Here is a 22,181-nt window from a genome sequence, read left to right as displayed (position 1 = left end):
ACCACAGCTTCATCACGTGACAAAATCACAGCTATATTATGGGACAAAATCACAGCTTCATCACGTGACAAAATCACAGCTTCATCACGTGACAAAATCACAGCTTCATCACATGACAAAATCACAGCTATATCATGGGACAAAATCACAGCTTCATCACGTGACAAAATCACAGCTTCAGCAAATTTGAGCAGTTCGTACTCAGAAACTTCCCTTGTGTTAAGAAACCAATCTGCATATTCTGAACAAGGATCCCATATGTTGAGAGAAGGAAAATACTACAAATCAAAATGTATCTTCGTTCCCAAAACCACCCAAAAAGCAAATAGAAGAAAGAATAGTCCATTGTACGATTCCGACTATATCATACACAGCTTTTTGAAAGCGTTACTAAGGCCTTGAGTGTTGTAACTCTGCTCTTTGAGCGAGAGAGGCATGACACTCTTTTACTACAGTTAATATTGTCTATAACGCCTGAGTCAGGGTTTCTTGCTCTCTGTCGTCCATTGCTAGATCATCTTTGTTGTCTTGTGGAATGAATGCTTTGGCCAATCTCTGGATAAAAGTTGGTAAACAAAAAGTTCGTAATTCAATATGTGCATGCATGATTTTATTTCAAGTATAGTTCAAGTATTGAACTTTCTCACATATAAGGTATTCGTTGTTTTGGAGGGTGTAACATTGAACATTAGAAGACATTGAACATCGCAAAATCAGCATTCAGCCACAAAATACAAAATACAAAACACAAAACACAGTGAGTTTGTTGTTTAACGCCGCACTCAAAAATATTCTAGCTATATGACGGCGGTCTGTAAATAATCAAGTCTGGACCAGACAATCCAGTGATTGACAACATGAGCATCGATCCACGCAATCGGGATACGATGACATGCATCAACCAAGTCAGCGAGCCTGACCACCCGATCCCCTTAGTCGCCTCTTTCTACAAACATGGGTTGCTGAAGACCAAATCTAACCCGAGGTATTCTTTTTTTATAGTATACAGCCGGACATATAGTCGAAATAGTCGAAATATAGAACAGATCCTTTCAGCACTTTATGTCATGGAAAACATAAAAGAGTAAGTTTGTTGCCCCTCTTTCTCTTTTGGCCAACTTTGGGTTGTTGTTTTATCGCAAATGAAATGGGTTTTTTCTCTGATAACTTGAAAATGTTACCTGCTTGACTGATGTCCCATCTGACTTCCAAACAGAGTAGACCATCCAACCTGGGGTCGGTAGAACTATGGCTACAGATATAAGCCAGCCAATCACAGTTGCCCATTCAGGATAGAAGTAGTCACCATATTTTGGAGGACGGTACACGTAGAAGGCGTATACTAGTATAGTCTGGAAACGATTTTTTAATAAGTCCTTTATACTATTTTCACAAGCACAGCCCATCACATAAACTTCAATAAATGCCGAACAAGATGGGATATTTCGCGAACGAGCTAAATGATTCAGAGATTGTCGTTCGTGAAGGTTGTAGTTCCTCGCAAAAGTTATTCTCTACATTAACTTGTAGACGAGCAATATATATACATCTATTACATGATGATACAATAAATGAATGTTTGCAGCGGTTAAAAGATCTATAAGTGATGTTGCGTTGACATATTTAGCCCCTGTCTTGTAAAACACAACACAGTAAAGTACAAAATGCATGTCTTGTGTCATTACAAGGGATAGACAGGGATGATCCTCACCTCCTTTCAACAATTAGTCACGTGGATTACGAGAATGGCCAATCGTAGAATGGGCTTCTCAAATCTGGACTGAAAACCTAAGTAGGTGAAACCAATAGTTGGTTTAATTTTAGGACCGACATGGGTTCGATGTGTGAAGCCCATTTCTGGTGTCCCCGCCGTGATATTGCTGAAATATTGCTAAAAGCGGCGTGAATGACCATAGATTAAAACGGACAAATGCACCAGGTGAGGTGAGGTGAAATGGGGTTTAACGTCGCGTCCAAGATTATTGCACTTTTAAAACGACGTGCATGTACGTATGTGTGTTTGTGTGGCTGCTTGTACTTGTCCGTACTGATGCCGATTTATAGTGCTAGCCAACTGAGATACCATGCCGCAGTTTAACATGAATACCCCAATCAGACACAGTATACTGTCTCCGAGCCGACCATTCCTTGTTTTAGCCTCTTAATGCAGAGCGCCAGACAGGGTAACGACAGACCAATACACTAGGCTTATAGGTAAGCACAAACATAACTGAAAACACGTGGAATATGCATGATCTCTCAGTGGACAATACCCTACGAGGGGACAGCAATTTACACTCTCATTCAAATTGCTTTGTAATATCATGTATTTGCATGAATGTTTGCAGCGGTTAAAAGATCCGTAAGTGAGGTTGCGTTGACATATTTAGCTCCTGTCTTGTAAAACACAACACAGTCGAGTATATAATGCATGTCTTGTGTCATCACAAGGGATAGACATTGATGATCCTCACCTTTCAGCAATTAGTCATGTGGATTACGAGAATGGCCAATCGTAGAATGGGCTTCTCAAATCTGGACGTAAAACCTAAGTAGGTGAAACCAATAGTTGGTTTAATTTGAGGGTCGATTTGGGGTCGATGTGTGAAGCCCATTTCTGGTGTCCCCCGCCGTGATATTGCTGAAATATTGCTAAAAGCGGCGTAAATTCATACTCACTCACTCACTAATTTTAGGAATTGTAATATCTTTTTGGGTGTCCTTTTTGTTTGCTTTAGATCTCTGATGTAAGAACTTACAACAGGCTTGAAATCTCTATATGGAATAAGAAAGAAAAAAGCGTACATATGTTAACTCTACAATGTCAATTCAATGAAGACATATAGTCGCGATATGGCTGAGATATAGCCGTCGCGACGTTACATTTGCACTCCCATATTGTTGTCAACCTACTGTTCTGATGGCATAATGTTTTCACTTGTGACGTCAAGAACAGTAATTGTGTAACAAAATCGTAATGGGTCCAGGCGACGTCATATTTCTACTGACCAGTCAGCATTAGGAAGCACCAAGATGGGAGTGGATACTTGAACGTGGAACGCCATTGTTGTCAGGCAAGTAATCTGATGATGTAATGTGTTTTACTTTGTGACATCATAGACACTGATCGTAATGGGGGAACGTGACGTCATATAGCTTCAACTGACCATTCACAATCAGGAATCTCTAATGTGGGTTATTATAGGAAAGTCATGACAGTCGGTCAAGAAGGAAATAGTTGTAACGCCTCACCATCAGCAGGCCAGGAGTGATGTACTTTATAAGGAACGTCAACCATCTGGGAATAGTTTTACCATACATCTCCACTGTGCACATGTCAAGTCTGATCACACCTGTAACGAAGATCTAGACAATGTTATAGACAAGACAATAGGCACATGGATTAAACGAGTGCGCCGGGTGACAGGTGTTGTCATTAGATTTTTGTTTCTTTTGGCAGACGTTGTTTTAATAAACATACAGTAGTTATGCCGCTGATGTCCTCTGTAACATATTTTGGTCACGTGTTACTTTAGGTCTGCCAGCCTATCGGTATTGCACCATTGCTTCCTTTAATGACATTCTTGAAGTTTTGAAATATGTTTTGAAATATGAATTTTACGAAACTCGTTTCATCTATCATTTCTGGAAAAAGTAGTGATTGGTTTCAAGAAGGTCTTACCAACCACCCAGGCCAGTACCAGACACTCCACCACCCCAAACAACATCACGGGAGGGACAGCAGAGTACCAGTCTACGAGGGTCAAGAGGTAGATACCACCCTGCGAGGAGAACGTATACACGATACCAATGGAGAACGATGAAGATAAAGGTATGCATGTGTACATGCAAGATATATTTCAGCTGAATAAGAGATTCAGTTACAAACGTTTGATCGGGGTTACAAGTCAAAGCCTTGGTAAAGCTTTTAAAAGGTTTCATTCAGACATTTGGAGAACGTTTCGAAATCTGACGCATCTGTGACCAAAATGTCCGATGCAGTTCCCGTGTGAAGACTTGAAGTGACTTTGCATGCGTGTGCGGCGGGCGCCACCAGTTGGACAGAATACGCTCACCTGGTGTCATCACTATTTGATACGGATTAAGAATAGCTTATTATATGTCGGAATTGTACAACAGACTCGTCTTCTTAGCATTGTAGAGAGGTTTTGTCACTTTTATTTAATTAATTAAACGTAATTGGTTATTATGTAACAATGCACCAACGAAAATCAACGTTGGTAAAAGATTATACAAGTTTCCCGTACGAATTTGTTGCACAAGATACTATGTAATGTGGGTAACCCTTCAAGATTCGTGGTGATGAGAGTATACACCATTCATACACATATGTATTTAACAGGGACTGGTTTATAAGTGGGCGAGCGAGTCCAAATTTGATGCTCCGTTTTATCAGCCACAAAGCGACAACAGTAAGGTAAATAGGAATATAAACACATTGGATAGATAAATATATATCATATTTTTTAAAGAAATGTCAAATACGCTAGTCGCATGTTATGTAAACAATATTCATGGTTTATGAAAAAGACCGACTTCTTAAAGAACTTTAAAAATGCATAGATTATCCGAACCATTGTGGCAATAAATTTCATAAGTATCGAAATCATCGCTGTTAGTATGATCAAATTGACTTTACACGGTTGCTGCTGAAGATATCAAGTCATGTGGGTGATCTCCCTTAATGGGTTGTGCTAAAAATAGCTCATACACATTATGCGCATGATCATAGCCTTATTATAAGTGACTAGTGAAAAGGAATACCTGTGTAGTGTACGGGAGAGTCAGAAGGAAAGAGGGAATAAAGACGAGAAGAAGAAGCAGCCACCGGTGTCTGGTCAGCTTAGGGAACTGGTCAGAAAGTGTCTCCGACAGTATCTCCAAACTCGGCATCTGTGAAACAACAAGAACCTCGACAACTGACCGTTTCATAACTGTAAATACGCAACAAATATGTAGATATATATATTGTTCCCTGTTCCCTGTTCCCTGCCAGCAGATAAATAATTTATCATTAATCATTTACTTCCATTTTAGATTCATTTCTCCTAAGCCCAAGTCATTCAAAGAATATTTATGTTTACCACCGGTTTAAGTCGCATTTTAGATTGATGACTAACATTGCGTGCAATCGCCAACAGCTGGAGTGATGGTATAAATCATGCTAGGGCACGGTGCAGGAAGCAGAAGTCCCACCGTCCAGAGTATGGTTGCGAAGTTTGGTTACTGGCGATCTATAGCCCATTTCTGTATTGTGCTGTTAAATGATATCTTATACTTTTACATGGTCTCAAACTAGTTCCAAATAACATCTTCGATAATCTAGTTATTGTACTGTCCTTCGATGACAGGATTTAGTAAATCTAACTCTATATGTTATAACTGTATAATTTTGCCTCGTCACAAAATGGCCGAAATATTCCCGATGTGACGTTACATTTTAACTCACTCACTCAGTAAATTGAATTGTTTTGTTTGTAATCTGTTTTCTTGAAAACGATCTTATATTTATATATTTCTGTATCAAGGTATATCCGTATGGATCAGGGCCAAGACAATATATTCTATAATAGTTCTTTTTACCGTTGTATCAAGGCCCAACGTCATCATCATCACAAAGACCAGCACCGACCACAACTGGGGCAAAGGGAGATAAGTCACTGCTTCCGGTAACACTGAGAATGCCAGATTAAGACCTAAAAACGAGTTGAGAGAGAATGAGTTGGTTGTATTATCATATTACAATCCTCCTACACTGAAATTCAACACACAATGTAAACAGGTTTAAGTGCTGTCTCGTGAACATCTGGGTTAGTATTGATCTTCAACAACCGTAGTCCGTGATGCGTACAGAATACCTTTTACTTAATTTGAAAAAATGTTTCCATGTGTCCGTAATGCCTTATGCGTAGAGACGCGTGAACATTCCGGGGATAGAATAGGTCTTCAGCAACCCAGCTTGCCGTTAAAGGTGACTATGCTTGTTGTAAGAGGCGAATAACGGAATCGGGTGGTCAGACTCGCTGACATGATTCATGCATGTCATCGTAATCGAATTGCACTGATCGATGTTCATCAATATCAATCACTGGATTGTCTTGTCCAGATTTCATTATTTACCGACCGACGTCACATGGATGGAATATTACAGAGTGCGGCGATAAACAAAAAAACAAAAAAACAAAATGCTACATAATTAACAGAAACAAACCTGATGACTGGAAGTCGTCCATGTCGACCCCGGTCACGTAAGCCATGTGCCCCAACACCGTGAAGATAGACAGTCCACAGAAGATGGTGATCAGAGGGTCCACGATGCAAGCGATCAGAGCCACTCTGGTAAAAAGATGTCGGTATACTGTGACATGAATCTGCTCTTTTGTCATACTGCTTCTTTTCCCACGGTCGTAACGGCACTGTAGCTCACCTGGATATGTAGTCAACAGCTTAAAATATCAAATAAAGACATTTTAAAAATATTATATATAAATATATGAATACATAAATAAACTAACACTATAATGGAATGTGTTTCTTTGTTGTTTTACCCCGCTTTGCCAATACACACCCCTCACCCCAACTCAACCACGTGTCGACTCCGGTTAAGAATAGGACCCCAGGGAGGGAGAGAGAGAGAGAGAGAGAGAGAGAGAGAGAGAGAGAGAGAGAGAGAGAGAGAGAGAGAGAGAGAGAGAGAGAGAGAGAGAGAGAGAGAGAGAGAGAGAGAGAGAGAGAGAGAGTTGAGTTGGATGTCTTTGTCTGTGGGTGGGGGTGGGGGGTAGGTGTGGGTAGGGGTGCAGACTGGTACAGATAAACCGTCGATATACATATTTATATACATATTGCGAGAGTAGTTGTCTACATCAGTGGAGAACCGCCTCAGGATTATGGAACCGCCTCAGGATTATGGAACCAAGATGGCGGCACATCCGTTTCCGGTCACGTGACCTGCGCAGTGCATGATGGGTACCTGCACGTGCCTCCAAGAGGGCGGCACTTCCGTTTCCGGTGGCGCACGCCTCCAAGAGGGCGTTGCCTCCGTTTCCGGGAGAAGGAGGGGGAAACCCGGAGAAGCGCCCGTAAAAGGTGAACGGGATCGACATTGAAAGAAGCGCGTCAAAAATCGTTTGTTGTTGTTGTTGTTGTTCTAAACATAGACGGGGTGGCGGTGGTGAAGGGAGGGAGGGAGGGTGGTGGTGGTGGAGGGAGGGAGGGAGGAGACGGGTTCATGGTGTGGGTTGGAGGGTCGTCAAAGCAAAGGAGGATAGTTGTCTTTTGGGTGAGATGGCGATCCTGTTTTGTTTTTCTTCATCCTACAGACCACACAACACGACTATGGGTTCAACTTTTTTTAATCCCCCGCTCATATGAACCAACACAACAAAACAAAAGTCACAGGATTAGGGGCGTCCCTGTGACTTTTGTGAACATGAACGTATGTACACGTATGTGAACGTATGTGAACGTATGTACAGTTTGAAAAAAAAGAACTTTTGCCACTTTGATAGTGAACGTATGTACATTCCTAAAACGCAGTGAACGTATGTACACTCCTCAATCAGGAATGTTGACAGTCAGGTGATCGTAGGTTCAGTGAACAAGTGTCAGGTCAATAAGGGCAGAAAGGTTGATTCTTTTGATGTAGGGTACGCGTCTGGGCACTCAGTCGAAAGGCAGGCATCTCATCCACAGGAACGGAGGTAGACACTTTGGTATGAAACCATGCTAATACCGTGGCATCATTCTTGGTGGTGTCCTTCCAGTCCAACGTATCTAACACTTGATTAAAAGTCCACCCACGCACGCGATAGGTCAGCATGTAGAGACAGTACACGCCACACAACGTGCTGTATCCATGTTGTAAGGGGCGTGTATTCCATCGTTGTTGAATCTGACCCATGCGATTCAAAGTCTCTTTAAACAGGGGTAATGAATACAGTCCATGGCTATCCATCATTTCCACGGATCCAGGAGCTGGACGATAGATGCTCACCCAGTGTGTGCCAGGTTGATCGCTTAAATCCGTGTTGATCACGTAGGCTTTGGGGTAAAAGGGGTCATCCTGTTGCCATCCCAGTCTGGCAAAGTCATCTCTGGCCAGGGTGCCCCGGTAGATGGCATGAAGTGGTTCGTCATCGCCACGAGGGCTTTATAAATCCAAGGTGCTCAACCCGAGTGGTTCATCCATGGTTCCTTGTAGGAGGAGAAAAAGTGTGGCATGACCGTCTGTCGCTGCTCTTTTTATACCATCATCGCATTCCGGAAACGATCTATTTCCAGAACATTTTCGTATTCCTCATAGCAGATGAGGGTGGCTGGGTCCTCGAGAGCTTGGCCAAACTGGATTTCCAAAGCCAGCTTGCCAGTGTGTCGAGGGTAGTTGATGCTTTCATCAGCGCCAAGGTCTGGGGTGAGATCCACCACCCACAAGGTGTAACCTTGAGTAAAGGCCTTGGGAGTCAGTTCGCAGGTCTCAGGTCGCCATAGCTGCCCCGTATTTCGGAACAGATTCATGTAGACTTGTTTCAAATTGGCGCTGTTGTTGCTGAAGTCGCTTTTCATTTCCGTGCCATGGACTTCCTGGCCGTTGACTTTGAGCTTCATCATGGTGACATGATTGTGTTTGAAGTTGTACGGATTCTTCTCTTTGCTTCCTACGTAGGCACTATTGTTCACCAGTCCCAGGACCACGCGTTTTGGTAATTGGCCACCGATGAGGTGATCCTTGTGAAAGTCCCTACCGCCTCTCGGGATGTCATGGGCAGTCACATGCACACGTGAAAGGGGATACTTGGCAGTCACCTCAGCGTTCAGACTGGACACGTGTGTTTCTCGGACAGCAGGATCGATGTTGAGCTGACGGACATAGAATTCGGCTTTGGTCAGCGCTAGTTTGTAGGCACCATCAGCAGCACACATGAAGAAGAACTCATCGGGACGACGTAGCAATTCCAGTTTCATAGGGACACCATCCAGCAGATAACGGTCTTGAAGAAACAGGTCACAGTGTAGACGGCCTGTAAGTTCCACTTCTTTGGTGGGTACGATAAGATCGCGTCGCGTTCTGACACCTGTGTTTCTTGTGTTCGCATCTGCATCAGGATTGAAGACGTCCATTTTACCAGCATCGTCGGTGAACCATCCAGGACATAGAAGGTGAGATGTTTTGGCTCCTGTACCATAACTCAGAAGGGTTTCCAAGTAGGCTCTGTAAGGGTAAGTGCCCATGGAGGGTGTGATCTCCAACTGATTGTGTCCTACTTGCAGCCGCACTTCGCGAAACAGGGAATGCATCACATTGTTGACTGTCGATACGGGGTTATCCGCTAGAACGGTATCCGTGCCATCATCTTTCGTCACTCGTAGACATACTCTCAGGTAGCACTGTTTCAAATCAATGTAAGCGTTCACGGGATTGGAAATCTTAAACTGGAGTGGTCCTGCTACAGAGGGTGGTGCCAAGGGACAATAGCGAATCCACTGACCCTCTTGCACAGAGGTGGACACAGGGGGTATAGTAAAGAGATCCAACTGGGCCTTTGAACATTCGCAAGCATCTCGGCGCATCATGATGATGGATGTTTCACCCTTTTCTCTGCCTTGAAGGACGTCTGGTCAGGTTGAAAGTCTGATGAGGACTGACCTTTAAACCGTTTTTCTTTTTCTTTTTCTTTTACGCTGGTGGTGGGTGGTGGTGGTGGTGGTGGTTGGCACGACTTTACGGCTTTTAGGGGGTCTCGGCTCCTCACGTTCCTCCAAGACATCCATCAGGGCTGCTGTGCCGCGATGTTTCAAACTCTCTGACCATTTGCGTTTGCCTCCAACCACATCACTCACCAACCCAGGCAGGATCTTTTTACCCATCTTGAGCACCAATGTTCCGGCAGATTTAAGGAAAGGCAACGCCATCTTCAAGATACCTCCAAGACCACTGCCACGTTGATGATAACGTCCTTTGTATACTTTGATACCACTCCCACGCTGGCCAAACTGTCCTCGATTCATCTGGTGTGCCATTGCGTGTCCCAACATGTTGTTTTCTGCGTTAGTAGCGGCGTCTGAAGTGAAGGGTCACGATGGCTTTCCCCATTTGAAATGTCACGGGTCGCCCTGTGTCGTCCATGATATAGAGTTTAATACCGTCAAAGGAACCATGACGCAACCCAAGGTAGTGAATGTGCTGAGGGCTTTTAATCACCACACTCTCTTGCATCATCTTCTTTGACACAGGCACGTAGATCAGCAAGGGAGCCATCGTATTGCCCACAATTTGATCTTCGACCAGGTTGGGGTAAATGTACACAGTATCAAATCCTGACAGACGATGTGCTTTTGTGTCACCTGTGATTTCCACATAGCCACCGGTCATGGGAGTAGCCCCCACTTGCCAATGGGCCGAGGCAGTCAAGGGAACGGCCGTCTCTGTGTAGGTTTTATAGTCCTCCTCACCGAGGAGCGGTAGTTGAACAAATCCGAGCATTCTCGAGAGTGGACTTGGCATGATCACTTCCGTGGAATAGAGTGGTCCACCTGTATTTCCCATGAGAGGATGATTGATTGCTACTTCTTGAGGGGCTTGCAATCACACCTTTCCATCTTCAAGCATGTCAAATCGAAGACTATCTGCGGGATACTTGACATCAATGACAAACCGTCTTCCATCACTTTGGACGCTGTCTGAGGGCTGTTCTTTCAAGACATCCGTAATATGTTCCTGAATCAAACGGTTGAGGGTTTTCACCAAATCTTCAGATGAATAGACGCCTTTCTCGATAGGAATCTTCTTGCTTTCATAATGGACGACACCATACTGTGGCTGTGGTATAGCGCTCCCCGCGCTTTCATACACAAGGGTGTCTTTTTTCAGTTTGAGGTTCAGCGCAAACCAGTCAAAGGGTGGGGCGACGTTGTACCATGTCATCGGAAAGTGAACTTCGCTGACGCCCACCTCCCACTGTTGACGGTCCAGATGCAGAGGATAAGGCAACTTGATTTCATACGCATTGACGGTGTTGTTTGGATAGATGTCCATGGAGGCATCACTGGGCAGGGTCATGTAAAAGTCTTGTTTCGAAAAAAAGGTGACAGCCATGATGACGTGAGTTAGGGTAGAAAACTCTGGGTGGATGAGGTATCAAGTTGAAGTCTTCTGGTGGACGGGGTCGTCGTGGGTATGCCTGGTGAGGCGGCCAAGGTGGGTGGTGCAAGTATGTATCCCAAACAACTGGAGAGCAGGGCTGTCCACAACTGTTTCTCTCTGTGATCCAAGGCCAACTGTACCATGCTCATGATGATCACGCCATATATCACAATGATCTGAGCAAAAAACACGACTTCACTGCGGGGTAACGTCATGCCAAAACAACACCAAGGTGAGTGTCGGCGCTGTTGATGACGAGGTGCAGCAGCAAGGGGTGGTTCATCGGTACCCACGGATGCTGAGAGGCTTCTCTGCAGAGGTGATGACGGTGGTGGTGGTGGTGGCGGTTCTGTCATCGCGTGTGTCCACCCTCTGAATGAGTCTGAGAGACAGCATGCTCCCTATTTTATCTGTAAATGATCTGCAGGGATCCACGAATTAAAACTGGCAGGGTAACCAGTCCATTTCACCAAGACCTCTTCTTGACCCTGTTTCGGTCCTGGACGTCTTTTTAGCATGCGATCCACGGCATACACATTGTCTGTTTTCAAGATGGGTTGTAATTCTTCAGGGTAAAAAGTTCCTTGGAGGACTTCACCATGATCATCTTTGATCCGATACACAGGTGGTATTCTCCCTGTCACCAACCGGTCCACCGTAAACAGTTCGGTGGTCCAATTGGGGAGATAACCTTTCTCAAAGGTGCCTTTGGTTTTGTTCAGACGTACACGGGTGCCCGGCAGTAAAAGAGAGGGGGATCTTGTCTTGGGGGACGACAGTCTTTGAGCTGTTATTTTCTTTTTGCGCTGAAGCCGTTGTTGTTGTTTTTCCTCCATGTAGTCTAACACCCGAATTTCTGACAGGGGATCTCCTGGGAGGACGTCCACAGGTCGCTGGCCAATGGTTGTACGACTTGATCAACTGGGGTAAGACTTTCAAATAGTGTCTGGTCCCATGCTGTGTAAAGTATCGCCACATTTTATTTTTCAGAGTCCTTTGAAACCGTTCCACCACGGCTGCTTTCGTTTCAGGATTTTGACTGGTGTAGAAATGAATGCCATGTTTCGTCATGAGAGCCTGGAAAGGACGGTTGACAAATTCTCTGCCTTTGTCTGTTTGCAATTGAGGAGGGAGTCGATCTTTGGCTTGTTGCATCAGCAAGGTTTGAAAACCCTCTGTCAAAGCAGAACTGCTCTTGGCCTTCAGGGGTTGCACCCATGCCATCTTTGAAAACACATCGATCACGCACAGCAGATATTTGAATCCTTCGTTGTCGTCTTGAAAGGCAATCATGTCACTCAAGTCTGCTTGCCACAGTTCATCGACCCCTCCCACACGATAGTGGTCTCTGGGAAAGGAGCGTCTGGCTGGTTTGTGCAAGGTGTAGGTACTTTTGGTTTGCAACCAACGCTTGATTTGACTTTGCGATGGCTTGGTTTTCTTCTTGCTTTTACTGGTTCTTGCATCTTGAGCGTGGATGCGTGCTGCTTTCCACAAAGGTCGCCAGCCTCCAAAACTTGCAGGAAGTTCAGGATGAAAGTAGGTTTTTTCCAACCAGGCCGTCCAAAGGGAAGTAGGAAATCCTTTGTTTTGTTTCCCTGCAGCAGCAGCAGAGGGAAGAATGCTCTGTCGCGTCTTGGTCTGTCGCTTCATTTCTCTCAGACTGATGCCATCTCCTACATGAATGGCCTTTTTATAGAGAAGGGGAGAGATTTTTTTTTTTTTCTTAGGTGGTGCTAAAGGGTATCCATGAACCTCGCCTGTTGATGACTCTGTCCTGTTTGGTATCAGATGGAGGTGGAGTCATCAACCATGGGATTGACATCACATCTTTTTCTTCCTCCACTGTTGGATCCACTTGCCACGAAGGAGGTGGGGGTGGCATCTCATCTTCTTCTTCTTCTTCTTCTTCTTCTTCCGCTTGTGGATCCAGCTGCCGCCTCCTTCTTCTTCTTCTTCTCTCTTTGTGACTTTGCGGGGAGAACGTGGGGAGGGAGAACTGGGTTATGGGTGTTTCTGGTGTGGCATGAGGATGGTGTTGCTGCTGCTGCTGCTTCTGCATCCATTGCCATCGTTGAGGATTTCCAATTATTTCATGAGGGACATGACTGTTGGCCAAATGGTGACTCAAAATGGTCCAACCTGCAGGTCCCTCTTTGGTTTTCCGGTGACGCACTAAATCGTTGATCAAGTCCACCATGTGTGTGCCAGGGACAGGTTTCCCTTCCACGGTCAGGGTTCCCTCTGGAGTCCAACTCAAGTCGGGATTGTTTTGAATCCTTGTCATCAAATTCATGGCTTTACTGGACATGGCTTTAGGAACACTCATGACCACTTCGTCTATCACTTGTTGAGGAGGGGCAGGTCTACCTGTGGTGTCCATTGTTGATGGTGATGACGGTGGTAGTGGTGGTGTCACTTTGGGTTGTAGTGGTTTGATGGTGTTGTTGTTGCTGTTGTGGTTGTTGTTGTGCTGTTGGCGCTGTAACTCTAGCATGTGTTGCAACAGTTGGTTGTATTCTTGTTCCCGCATGTGAAAAGGCTGCTGTGACCTCTGCATCAACGCGTCCATCTCTTCCAAATTTTGGAGACGTTTCTTTTGCAAGAGAGGGGTATGAAGTGTCTGACGATGACGTTGTTTGGTGGCTTGTAGACTTTGCCATGTGTCTTCAGACACCAACACCATCTTGCGTGTGTACTTCATGGTGGCACACCACACACTGATCCCAACCTTCCTGGTGTCAGACCATTTATTACTTTCCTCCAAACAAAGAGGCTAGGGCAGAACCAATAAGAGGTATGAGTCCTCCTAATAATCCTCCTCCATGTTGAAGAAGTTTACGTTTCTTGCTTAGAGGTACTTGTTTTTTCATGAGCGTATTCAAGACTTTACCGTGTCGTTGCAAGTTTTGACGTTGCGTCGTGGTCATGGGAATATTGCCTGCATACAAGTTCACCACACATTCACAAAGGGCACGGATGAGATCAGTAGGAGCATGTTTGAGAATGGCTTTGCGCATCGCTGGAGCGGCAGCACACAAATGACACAGAGCGTGTTTCTGTTTCCTGAGGCACTGAGACATCTTTCTTGCATGGAGGTGTTAGCCTGAATGAGTCACCTGATCTGCAGCTTCTCTCTTTTATCAGGCAGTGGCAGGAGGGAGTTGCAACTGTTGATCTGACTTCTTGGACTTTCTTTGGGTCCGCATGTGCACCAATCGTCTGAGAGCATCAGCTTGATATGCTTTCATGACATTTTCATGAGCCTTTACTTTTGGCTTAGTAGTCATCGTTGTTTTTGTTGTAGGTCGGTGGCGTCTGGTGTTACCCTGTTTGAGGAGTGGTGCTTGAAGATAATTTTGCCATTGCAACAGAATGCGTGTCAAGACCCCTGCAAGTGTTCCACTACCACTGCGTTGCATCAGGTAGTCAAGACGTTCATCCATAGGCAGACGTGGATTGACAATTTTAGTCAGGGTATCATTATGTCTCTGCAACCACGTCTTATGTTGAGCTTTCAATGGGATGTGTCCTGCTCTCAGGTTCCGCACGACAATCGCAAACCACTGCAAAAGACGATTTCTTCCTTTGACGGCAAGGGTTGTCGCATCCCTTGTCGGAAAAATAGACTGTCTCTTGTCTTTTTTCTTCCTTTGTGGGGTGTCCTGCTGTCGCACATATTTGTGAAATACAGAGGTCACAAGTCCCTGTAGCGATGAGGGGGAGACCATACTGTCATAGACATCATTCACCATCTCTTTGTCTTTGTTCTTTCAGTTTGTAGGATGAACCTGTTTCCGTCTCTGCCCCATGATGGAAGTAGGTCAACTGAAGGAAGGTCTGAGGGTTCACCTCCTTTTATGAAAGTCTCTTCATCTCATAGGATCGGCACATACACGAGGGGTAATTCGGATCTCGAAAACAGGCGGGCGCGTACGCGATGGTCTTGCAACATGGTGGGCTTCAAGTCCAAGAACAGGTAAGTGTAAGGCTCTCGGGTAGCGTCTTCATAGGCTTCACGCAGAAAAGGAACTTTGCCTGGAAACACCTGGCGAGCCAGACTGTCGATCTGCGATGCATCTCTCGGATTTTTAAAGAGGACCATGTAGTGAGCATTCAGATTGATGGTGCGATGTTGCGGCGATTGAGCAAACAAGTTCTGAGTGAGATACAGCACAGATGTGTTTCGGTGATGATTTTTCTTGGTGAACCATCGCAGTACTTCGGTTTCTTCTTCTTTTGTATTGTCCCCCAGCAAATCATCGATGACCAGCCAATGTGGGGCCACCCCTTTTTCGGGCAAGGCACGATCCGCTTGTTTCATGCTGTGGACAAACTCAAGAGCGACCCCTAAGTGGTCTGCCATCTCTTCCAGTTCATGATGAAGCGGTTGCCATTCGCTGTACACCCACACGATGCGATGGGGTGATGTATCCAACACCTCGGGGTGATGCATCTGCTCCATACATGATTTCACAAAGGAACTTTTTCCTGATCCCGTGGGTCCCGCAATGAACATCGTAAAAGGATGCCGTAGGGTCAAAGGGCTGGTCATGACCTCTTCATCATCATGTGATGCCATCCTGTGTTCTGGCTGACTGACACCAGGCAACTGATCCTTTCAAGCATGACCTTTCTCTTTTATCTGTTATTTTTTTCTTCCTATCTCTCCCATGACCCATACAATTTCTTATGAAAAAAAGAAACACAACGGTCGGTCCGATTTAGAAAACCAGGGGCTCAGACCAACTGTCGGAAAGAACCCATCAGCACGATGCGTTTTCGACCAATCAGGAAGCAGGGTGTCAGTGCCTCTCCTATAAAAAGAGCGAAGCCACGCACACCGTCACAGTCGAGCACTGAAGGAGAGATCAACCATGTCGTCTCGATGCAACTGTCTGACGTGCCAGACCAACAGTCAACAATGCCAGCGGAGGATGAAAGTCTATTCGTGGACAATAGTGGGTTACCCACGGGGTGAATCGGAGACGATCCTATCGCAGAGCCCACACTGGTTTAAGAACAAGTCTGAGGCTATGTCAGCATTACAACAAACTATTCAACGCAGAATTGACATACCCGACTGTTGGGGTGGTCCGTATTATTATCTAGTATCGAGATCAAGGAAAGTAATGTAATCAAGGAGACAACCCTTGTCCAGCTTGTTTCCAGTTTGTTTTCCAACGGCCCTTTTCAGGGCCACCCATCTCTCCTGAAAGACAACTTTCCTCCTTTGCTTTGACGACTCTCCAAACCAAACCATGAACCCGTCTCCTCCTCCTTTCCAACAACAACAAACGATTTTTGACGCGCTTCTTTCAATGTCGATCCCGTTCACCTTTTACGGGCGCTTCTCCGGGTTTCCCCCTTCTTCTCCCGGAAACGGAGGCAACCCCCTCTTGGAGGCGTGTGCCACCGGAAACTGAAGTGCCGCCCTCTTGGATACGCACGCCACCGGAAACGGAAGCGCCGCCATCTTGGAGGCGCATGCCACCGGAAACGGAAGTGACGCTATCTTGGAGGCACGCGCAGGTACCCATCATGCACTGCGCAGGTCACGTGACCGGAAACGGATGTGCCGCCATCTTGGTTCCATAATCCTGAGGCGGTTCCATAATCCTGAGGACGTTCTCCACTGATGTCGACAACTACTTGCGAGTGCTGGTCAAATATAACAAAAATGACACAGGTCTATTTAAATACTCACCTGTAGCAGTTGCTGTTCGGCTGGTTGTGACTGGACACTGTATTCGCAATCCCCTTACTGGTCCCCATGGAATGAAGAGCGTAACCACAGGCCTCGATCCACATCTGTCGAGAAGATGAAGCACAATGCATACGTCCTGATATATCTGTAATATTGCTAAGTTTGTGGATAAACAAAACACTAACAACAACAAAGAACACTGAAAACGTCTCACATATATAAAAAAAGTTGAAACTAGTAACTTATTACGTCGTTGTTGAAAATAAAGTTCTAAACCTACTGTGGGGCTTTTCAGCTTTCCAAAGTCCGGCTTGATCATGTACAGAAGTCCGTCTAGTGCCCCTGGCAACAGGGACCCACGGATGAGTATGACGGTACACAGGATAAGGGGTAACATAAATGTCACGTACACAATCTGAAAGTGAAATATAGCTTTTTTTAATCAAATTCAATTAAGAATTTGTATATCGCATTTTCCAATTAAATACTGCTAAAATGCCCTTGGACCATGACTGATCTTGTCACAGGCTCTCTTGAAGAGACATATGTCGAGTGTCTTTTTGAAATTGCCAGATTTTCTGTGTCTCTGATATTTTGTGGCAGATTGTTGCATAGCAATGGGCCAGCATGTTGAAATGACCAATCGCCATATGTTTTGGCAAATGACTTTCATAATTTTCCTTTCTACATTTCTGCATGTAGTTCCCTTGATCACTATTAGATTCGATATGTCCCAACTTTCTAACTCATCATGCGAAAAGCCTTTTACTACATCAGGTGTCATTAGCATAATCCTGGAAACATTAGTTTTCTGACAAACCATTTCAAGGAAAGTGATCAATTAACAAATAAACTGAATTCAAATTAACGTAAATTATTTATTGAAAAAATATACTTCCTTAAAAACGCCAATGAAGGTTAAGAATAAATGGAAAATGAATACGGTGTATTTCCGATCAATTGTTTAAAAGTACCTTCCCCGTCACTCGAATTCCTCTGAGCAGCATGAAATACATGGCTACATAGGTCAAGGCCAGACATCCAAACAGTGGCCACCGTATGGAACCTGCATCGTCGAGACCATTCGAGATTTCCAGTGCATTAAATCTGTAACAGATATGTTCAATATCGACATGTCCAGTGCATTAAATCTGTAACAGATATGTTCAATATCGACATGTCCAGTGCATTAAATCTGTAACAGATATGTTCAATATCGACATGTCCAGTGCATTAAATCTGTAACAGATATGTTCAATATCGACATGTTCAGTGCATTAAATCTGTAAAAGATATGTTCAATATCAACATGTCCAGAGCCTTAAACCTGTAACGGATATGTTCAATATCAACATGTCCAGTGCATTAAACCTGTAACAGATATGTTCAATATCAACATGTTCATTGCATTAAACCTGTAACAGATATGTTCAATAATTATTAACAAAACGTATTTGATCAGGGGAAAACAGCTAACTGCAGTTGTTACAGGCCAGTAGGGATTCAGAGTTGGAATACAACATTAGCAACCTAGGCGAATAAGTGGATCATTTTTAACCAAACATAGCAAAATATAATATATAAACCAGATTTGCTATGTGACCAAAATTGATTTCTTCCTTACCCACGCAATCTATCATAGTATCTTAGAAACAGTTTTGTTTTCTTAAAGGTTAAGTCGATATTGCATAAAACCAGTTCAAAAATAACTGGTTGAGTATTTTTGCCGAAAGATATGCAAATTGTTTGTAAAATCAGAGAGTGCGTTTGGTGCAGTGCGGGATGTCACCAAGGCTTAACTATTGTGTTAACCTGCCTCCAGAATTCTTCAGTGGCACTCGCAACACTGACGCCATCAGTGGATCCATTCAGGTGACCCGACCGTGTCGTGTTAATGGCAGCTTGCAGTGGAACCGTGCCATTCACTGTGGTGTTCATCCCTTGGTGCCCATACAGCGTCGACTCCACGCAGCTGGGCGTGTTCCAGGGGTTGCCACAGGTGGACCAGGGCAGGGGGTTGAAGAAGGAGTTGAAGAAGTAGTAGAGATACCAGGAGAAGTACATGGACGTGTACATGGCGTACACCCACGACACCAACGCCGACCCAAAACCCAGACCTGATCGAATGACACAGATTATCGATGACGGATCGACTATATATTTTCATCTGGGATGTTGAGACAGAATAGGTTTGCAATACGTATTGATCGATTAAACATCGATCTACACAACTGAGATACGATGACATGCATCAACAAATTCAGCAAGCCTGACCACCCGTTCCCGTCAGTCGCCTCTTACAAGCATAGTCGCCTTTTACGACAAGCATGGGTTGCTGAAGTCCTTTTCTACCCCTGATCTTCACGGTGTTTCATAGAGTGTGATCATCATTAAGGCAGAAATTTAGATGCAAAAATTGGTATATGGTATTTACAAAATATACGTTATTAAATTAGAGTGAGAGAGTGAGTAAGGTTTTACACTGCTTTTAGCAATATTCCAGCAATATCACGGCGAAAAACACAGAAATTGGCTCCACACTTTGTACCCATTTCGGGAATCGAACCCGGGTCTTCGGCGTGGCGAGCGAACGCTTTAACCACTAGGCTACCCGACCGCCCCTATTAAATTAGAATACTTTTGTACCGACTGTATATGTTTTACTTTTATCACCTTCATTCAGCATACGATGTGACACCAATTGTGAGACTGACTGAAAAGCTTTACATTTCCGTGCAGTGAAGTGTAGTTGTTGATCCCAAGAGGCGAGACCAAATTTGTCAATTTGTTTTGGAATTAAAATTACATATGGCTTATTTTTGATACCTGGAACACACATGAAACCCTTATTGGACTACAACACCAACACAAAATGTCATGTCAATCAAATCCCATTACATTCAAATCTCAGTGTACCTAACGCTGCACAAAGATCTGTGCACACCCATTACGTTTAAAAGTAAAAAAATGTAACACGTTTAGAGGATATGTTATGCAAAACTTCGAAACAGAAAAGTAATATAATTATTACTTAAGGCCATCTACCTCAAGTCCCTTCCGACAACAACATACACAAACACAAAATGCTCATTTTTCCACCTAAAACGCTTCACGATGTTCACCTATTACTTCCTTCTCGCAGACCACAAAATTAGTAACATAAAAAAAGTGAAAACTACCGGTAAATAAAACTGAGTGCATCTTAATTTACTCGAAATATATTTATATAAAATCATCAAAATGTAAATACCTTTCATTGCTGGACAAAATTTCCACACCTCAACAGGACCCCTCTGGTAGTACTGCCCGATGACGACCTCCAGGAAGTATAGCGGGAGAGAACAGAGACCCACAAACACCAGGTAGGGAATCAGGAAGGCTCCTGAGGAAAGGACCACATTCATCTGTGTGTGAGTAGGACTTTCCCACGCTTTTAAGGATTACTGTGAGTGGGGAATTGAACCTCCAACTTGGGAGTGATGAGCGAAGGCTTTATCTTATAAGCCACCAAATGTCTCATTTGATAACAAGAATATTCAGAATACAGTTAATGACGGTTATTACGAACTAAAAGGGACCACTGGTTTTAGTTCGTTACATCCGTCAGTTCGTTTTAAACGTAGTTTACTGTATATATGCAGGTTTCAAACGGGTAGGCTACATGCAAGTTTCATTTCAAAATTTTCCATCTTGCAATTTTACCCACAAGAGATTTGAAAATTAATTTGAATAAGGATATAGTACAGATGTCGTCTTTCAAAAGCATGATTGTATATTTCTTGTTTATATTCATCTCGGAAATTATGAAAATGGATGTTACTTTCAGCTTAATGCTGAGATATTTATGACAAATATTCGTCACACAATACAGCTGTCACAAGACTCCAATAAGCATTGAACGCCTTGCTTTCTTTTCTGTGGATGCATGGTTGCAACTTCAAAATTTAAGGTGTATATCCTGTTGGTGTTGTCATTCATCCTGTGACACATGCATGCGTGTTGATCCTGTATACATACCTCCGCCATTCCTTGCACAGAGATAAGGGAACTTGAGCAGAGTTCCCTCCCCTACACTGTATCCCAACAAGGTGATGATGCCATCCACTCGATGGCCCCACGTCTCTCTTTTGTCTGCAAGCATTATATGCATCACATCTTTAGAGAGCACCTGCTTCTTTGTCTCGTGTGGTGTCAGCGAGTTTCGTTTAAATCTGTTTCTTTATGCATATGAATCGGAATGTCTGATCGGAGTGGCAAAATGGAAACATGCGAAGTTCAATTCATGCTTCAGGTATATGAATGACTGATATCTTTCAAAAATTATCAAGTAGCACGTTTCCTTCCACTGACTTAGGGGGGCACGGGTGGCCCAGTCGTTTAAGGCGGCGCGATCTGCTGTGCAGAGTTGCGTCCCTTGGGCACGCCAGAAACCTATGATTGTGGGTTCGAATCCCGGTTCGCCCCGATTATGTTTCTAGGTTTGTCAGCACCATACCCGTGCTCGTGGGTTTCATCGAAGTGGTAAACGTCTTAGACCTGCATCACTTTGGGCTTTCCTCCCACATTTAGCTGACACGCCGCGATATAACTGGAATACTGTTAAAAGCGGCGTTAAACCCAACTCACTCACTAACTCCACTGACTTAGGCAACTGAACGTGAAATTAAAGAGGCCATTGGAACCGCCTCATCAGTTCCATGATTAAAATTTAGTGATATGCATACAGATTCAGAGTGACTAATTATTCACAAGACTGTGAGGGAGCAACCATTTCAGTTTCAGGAAAGGATTTGGGTACGTGATCAGCTTTTGTTTTCTAAATGTTTAGGAGCTTGGTCATGTTTTGCAAAATAAATGTGATCATTATTTTAGAAGAATAAAAGTAATGAACTGAATTCTTTTTACTCTTTAATGTACTCTTCGGATGAGTTGTCTTTTGCTTTCAGTAGACATCCGTCGATGTCGATATAACAAGTTTGACAGAGGTCAGATACAAGGTATTGACTTCAGTTCTAGTTCACATACCTTTGACAATAGTCACCTTTTCTTGGTCTCTGTTGGACATGTTGGAATCTTGTGGGTTTTGCCTGTAGAATAATTTGTCAAGATGTATTATCTCACAATTGTATTCATGGTCATATGAAGAAGGACACTATTTTCCAGATACATCTATAGTTTCACGTCGGAGTGAGCACTGATCAAGCTATATGACTGCGGCCGGAAAATAATCGGTTCTAGACAAGACAAGTCAATGTTTGATATTTTGAGCAACGTTCCCGATAATTTAATTCCCTCTTGGGGGCACGGGTGGCC

At 44.0% G+C, this 22,181-nt stretch overlaps 4 protein-coding genes across 4 annotated transcripts; all 4 read right to left on the bottom strand.

The window, feature by feature from the left end:
* Positions 1-465: 465 nt before the first annotated feature.
* Positions 466-6,278, bottom strand: LOC139460786 (sodium-dependent dopamine transporter-like). Its single transcript, XM_071242259.1, has 7 exons — positions 6,233-6,278; positions 5,605-5,717; positions 4,786-4,914; positions 3,683-3,782; positions 3,253-3,353; positions 1,182-1,352; positions 466-555 (listed from the first exon to the last, which is right to left on the bottom strand). Exons 1-7 carry the CDS (start codon positions 6,276-6,278, stop codon positions 466-468), a joined length of 750 nt encoding a protein of 249 aa, XP_071098360.1.
* A 1,984-nt stretch (positions 6,279-8,262) lies between these two features.
* Positions 8,263-9,930, bottom strand: LOC139460402 (uncharacterized protein F54H12.2-like). The gene is made up of 2 exons (XM_071241897.1): positions 9,744-9,930; positions 8,263-9,632 (listed from the first exon to the last, which is right to left on the bottom strand). Exons 1-2 carry the CDS (start codon positions 9,928-9,930, stop codon positions 8,263-8,265), a joined length of 1,557 nt encoding a protein of 518 aa, XP_071097998.1.
* A 6,934-nt stretch (positions 9,931-16,864) lies between these two features.
* Positions 16,865-17,884, bottom strand: LOC139460892 (sodium- and chloride-dependent creatine transporter 1-like). Its single transcript, XM_071242367.1, has 3 exons — positions 17,843-17,884; positions 17,149-17,283; positions 16,865-16,972 (listed from the first exon to the last, which is right to left on the bottom strand). Exons 1-3 carry the CDS (start codon positions 17,882-17,884, stop codon positions 16,865-16,867), a joined length of 285 nt encoding a protein of 94 aa, XP_071098468.1.
* A 769-nt stretch (positions 17,885-18,653) lies between these two features.
* LOC139460400 (sodium-dependent noradrenaline transporter-like) lies at positions 18,654-21,933 on the bottom strand. Its single transcript, XM_071241896.1, has 4 exons — positions 21,894-21,933; positions 20,886-20,999; positions 20,119-20,250; positions 18,654-18,985 (listed from the first exon to the last, which is right to left on the bottom strand). Exons 1-4 carry the CDS (start codon positions 21,931-21,933, stop codon positions 18,654-18,656), a joined length of 618 nt encoding a protein of 205 aa, XP_071097997.1.
* Between the last annotated feature and the right edge of the window lie 248 nt (positions 21,934-22,181).

This window comes from Haliotis cracherodii, unplaced genomic scaffold, assembly GCF_022045235.1.
Source record: "Haliotis cracherodii isolate W230 unplaced genomic scaffold, xgHalCrac1.p SCAF_14, whole genome shotgun sequence".
Lineage (NCBI taxonomy): Eukaryota > Metazoa > Mollusca > Gastropoda > Lepetellida > Haliotidae > Haliotis > Haliotis cracherodii.
The sequence above is the reverse complement of the archived record's forward strand: the minus strand, read 5'-3'. Positions and strand labels throughout refer to the sequence as shown.

Excerpts from the sequence above, each read along its gene's own strand:
- LOC139460402 (XM_071241897.1), bottom strand. The coding sequence starts at position 9,930 with ATGGCGTTGCCTTTCCTTAAATCTGCCGGAACATTGGTGCTCAAGATG. Across the intron at positions 9,633-9,743 it reads GCCGAGACCCCCTAAAAGCC|ACGTCCTTCAAGGCAGAGAA; the intron begins GTAAAGTCGTGC and ends CAACCTGACCAG.
- LOC139460786 (XM_071242259.1), bottom strand. The coding sequence starts at position 6,278 with ATGGCTTACGTGACCGGGGTCGACATGGACGACTTCCAGTCATCAG. Across the intron at positions 4,915-5,604 it reads CGTTGGGCCTTGATACAACG|ATGCCGAGTTTGGAGATACT; the intron begins GTAAAAAGAACT and ends GTTGTTTCACAG. Across the intron at positions 556-1,181 it reads ATGGGACATCAGTCAAGCAG|AGATTGGCCAAAGCATTCAT; the intron begins GTAACATTTTCA and ends ACTTTTATCCAG.
- LOC139460400 (XM_071241896.1), bottom strand. The coding sequence starts at position 21,933 with ATGTCCAACAGAGACCAAGAAAAGGTGACTATTGTCAAAG. Across the intron at positions 21,000-21,893 it reads AAAGGTGACTATTGTCAAAG|ACAAAAGAGAGACGTGGGGC; the intron begins GTATGTGAACTA and ends TAATGCTTGCAG. Across the intron at positions 20,251-20,885 it reads CTGTGCAAGGAATGGCGGAG|GAGCCTTCCTGATTCCCTAC; the intron begins GTATGTATACAG and ends TCCTTTCCTCAG.
- LOC139460892 (XM_071242367.1), bottom strand. The coding sequence starts at position 17,884 with ATGTATTTCATGCTGCTCAGAGGAATTCGAGTGACGGGGAAG. Across the intron at positions 17,284-17,842 it reads GAATTCGAGTGACGGGGAAG|ATTGTGTACGTGACATTTAT; the intron begins GTACTTTTAAAC and ends TTTCACTTTCAG. Across the intron at positions 16,973-17,148 it reads GAAAGCTGAAAAGCCCCACA|ATGTGGATCGAGGCCTGTGG; the intron begins GTAGGTTTAGAA and ends TCTTCTCGACAG.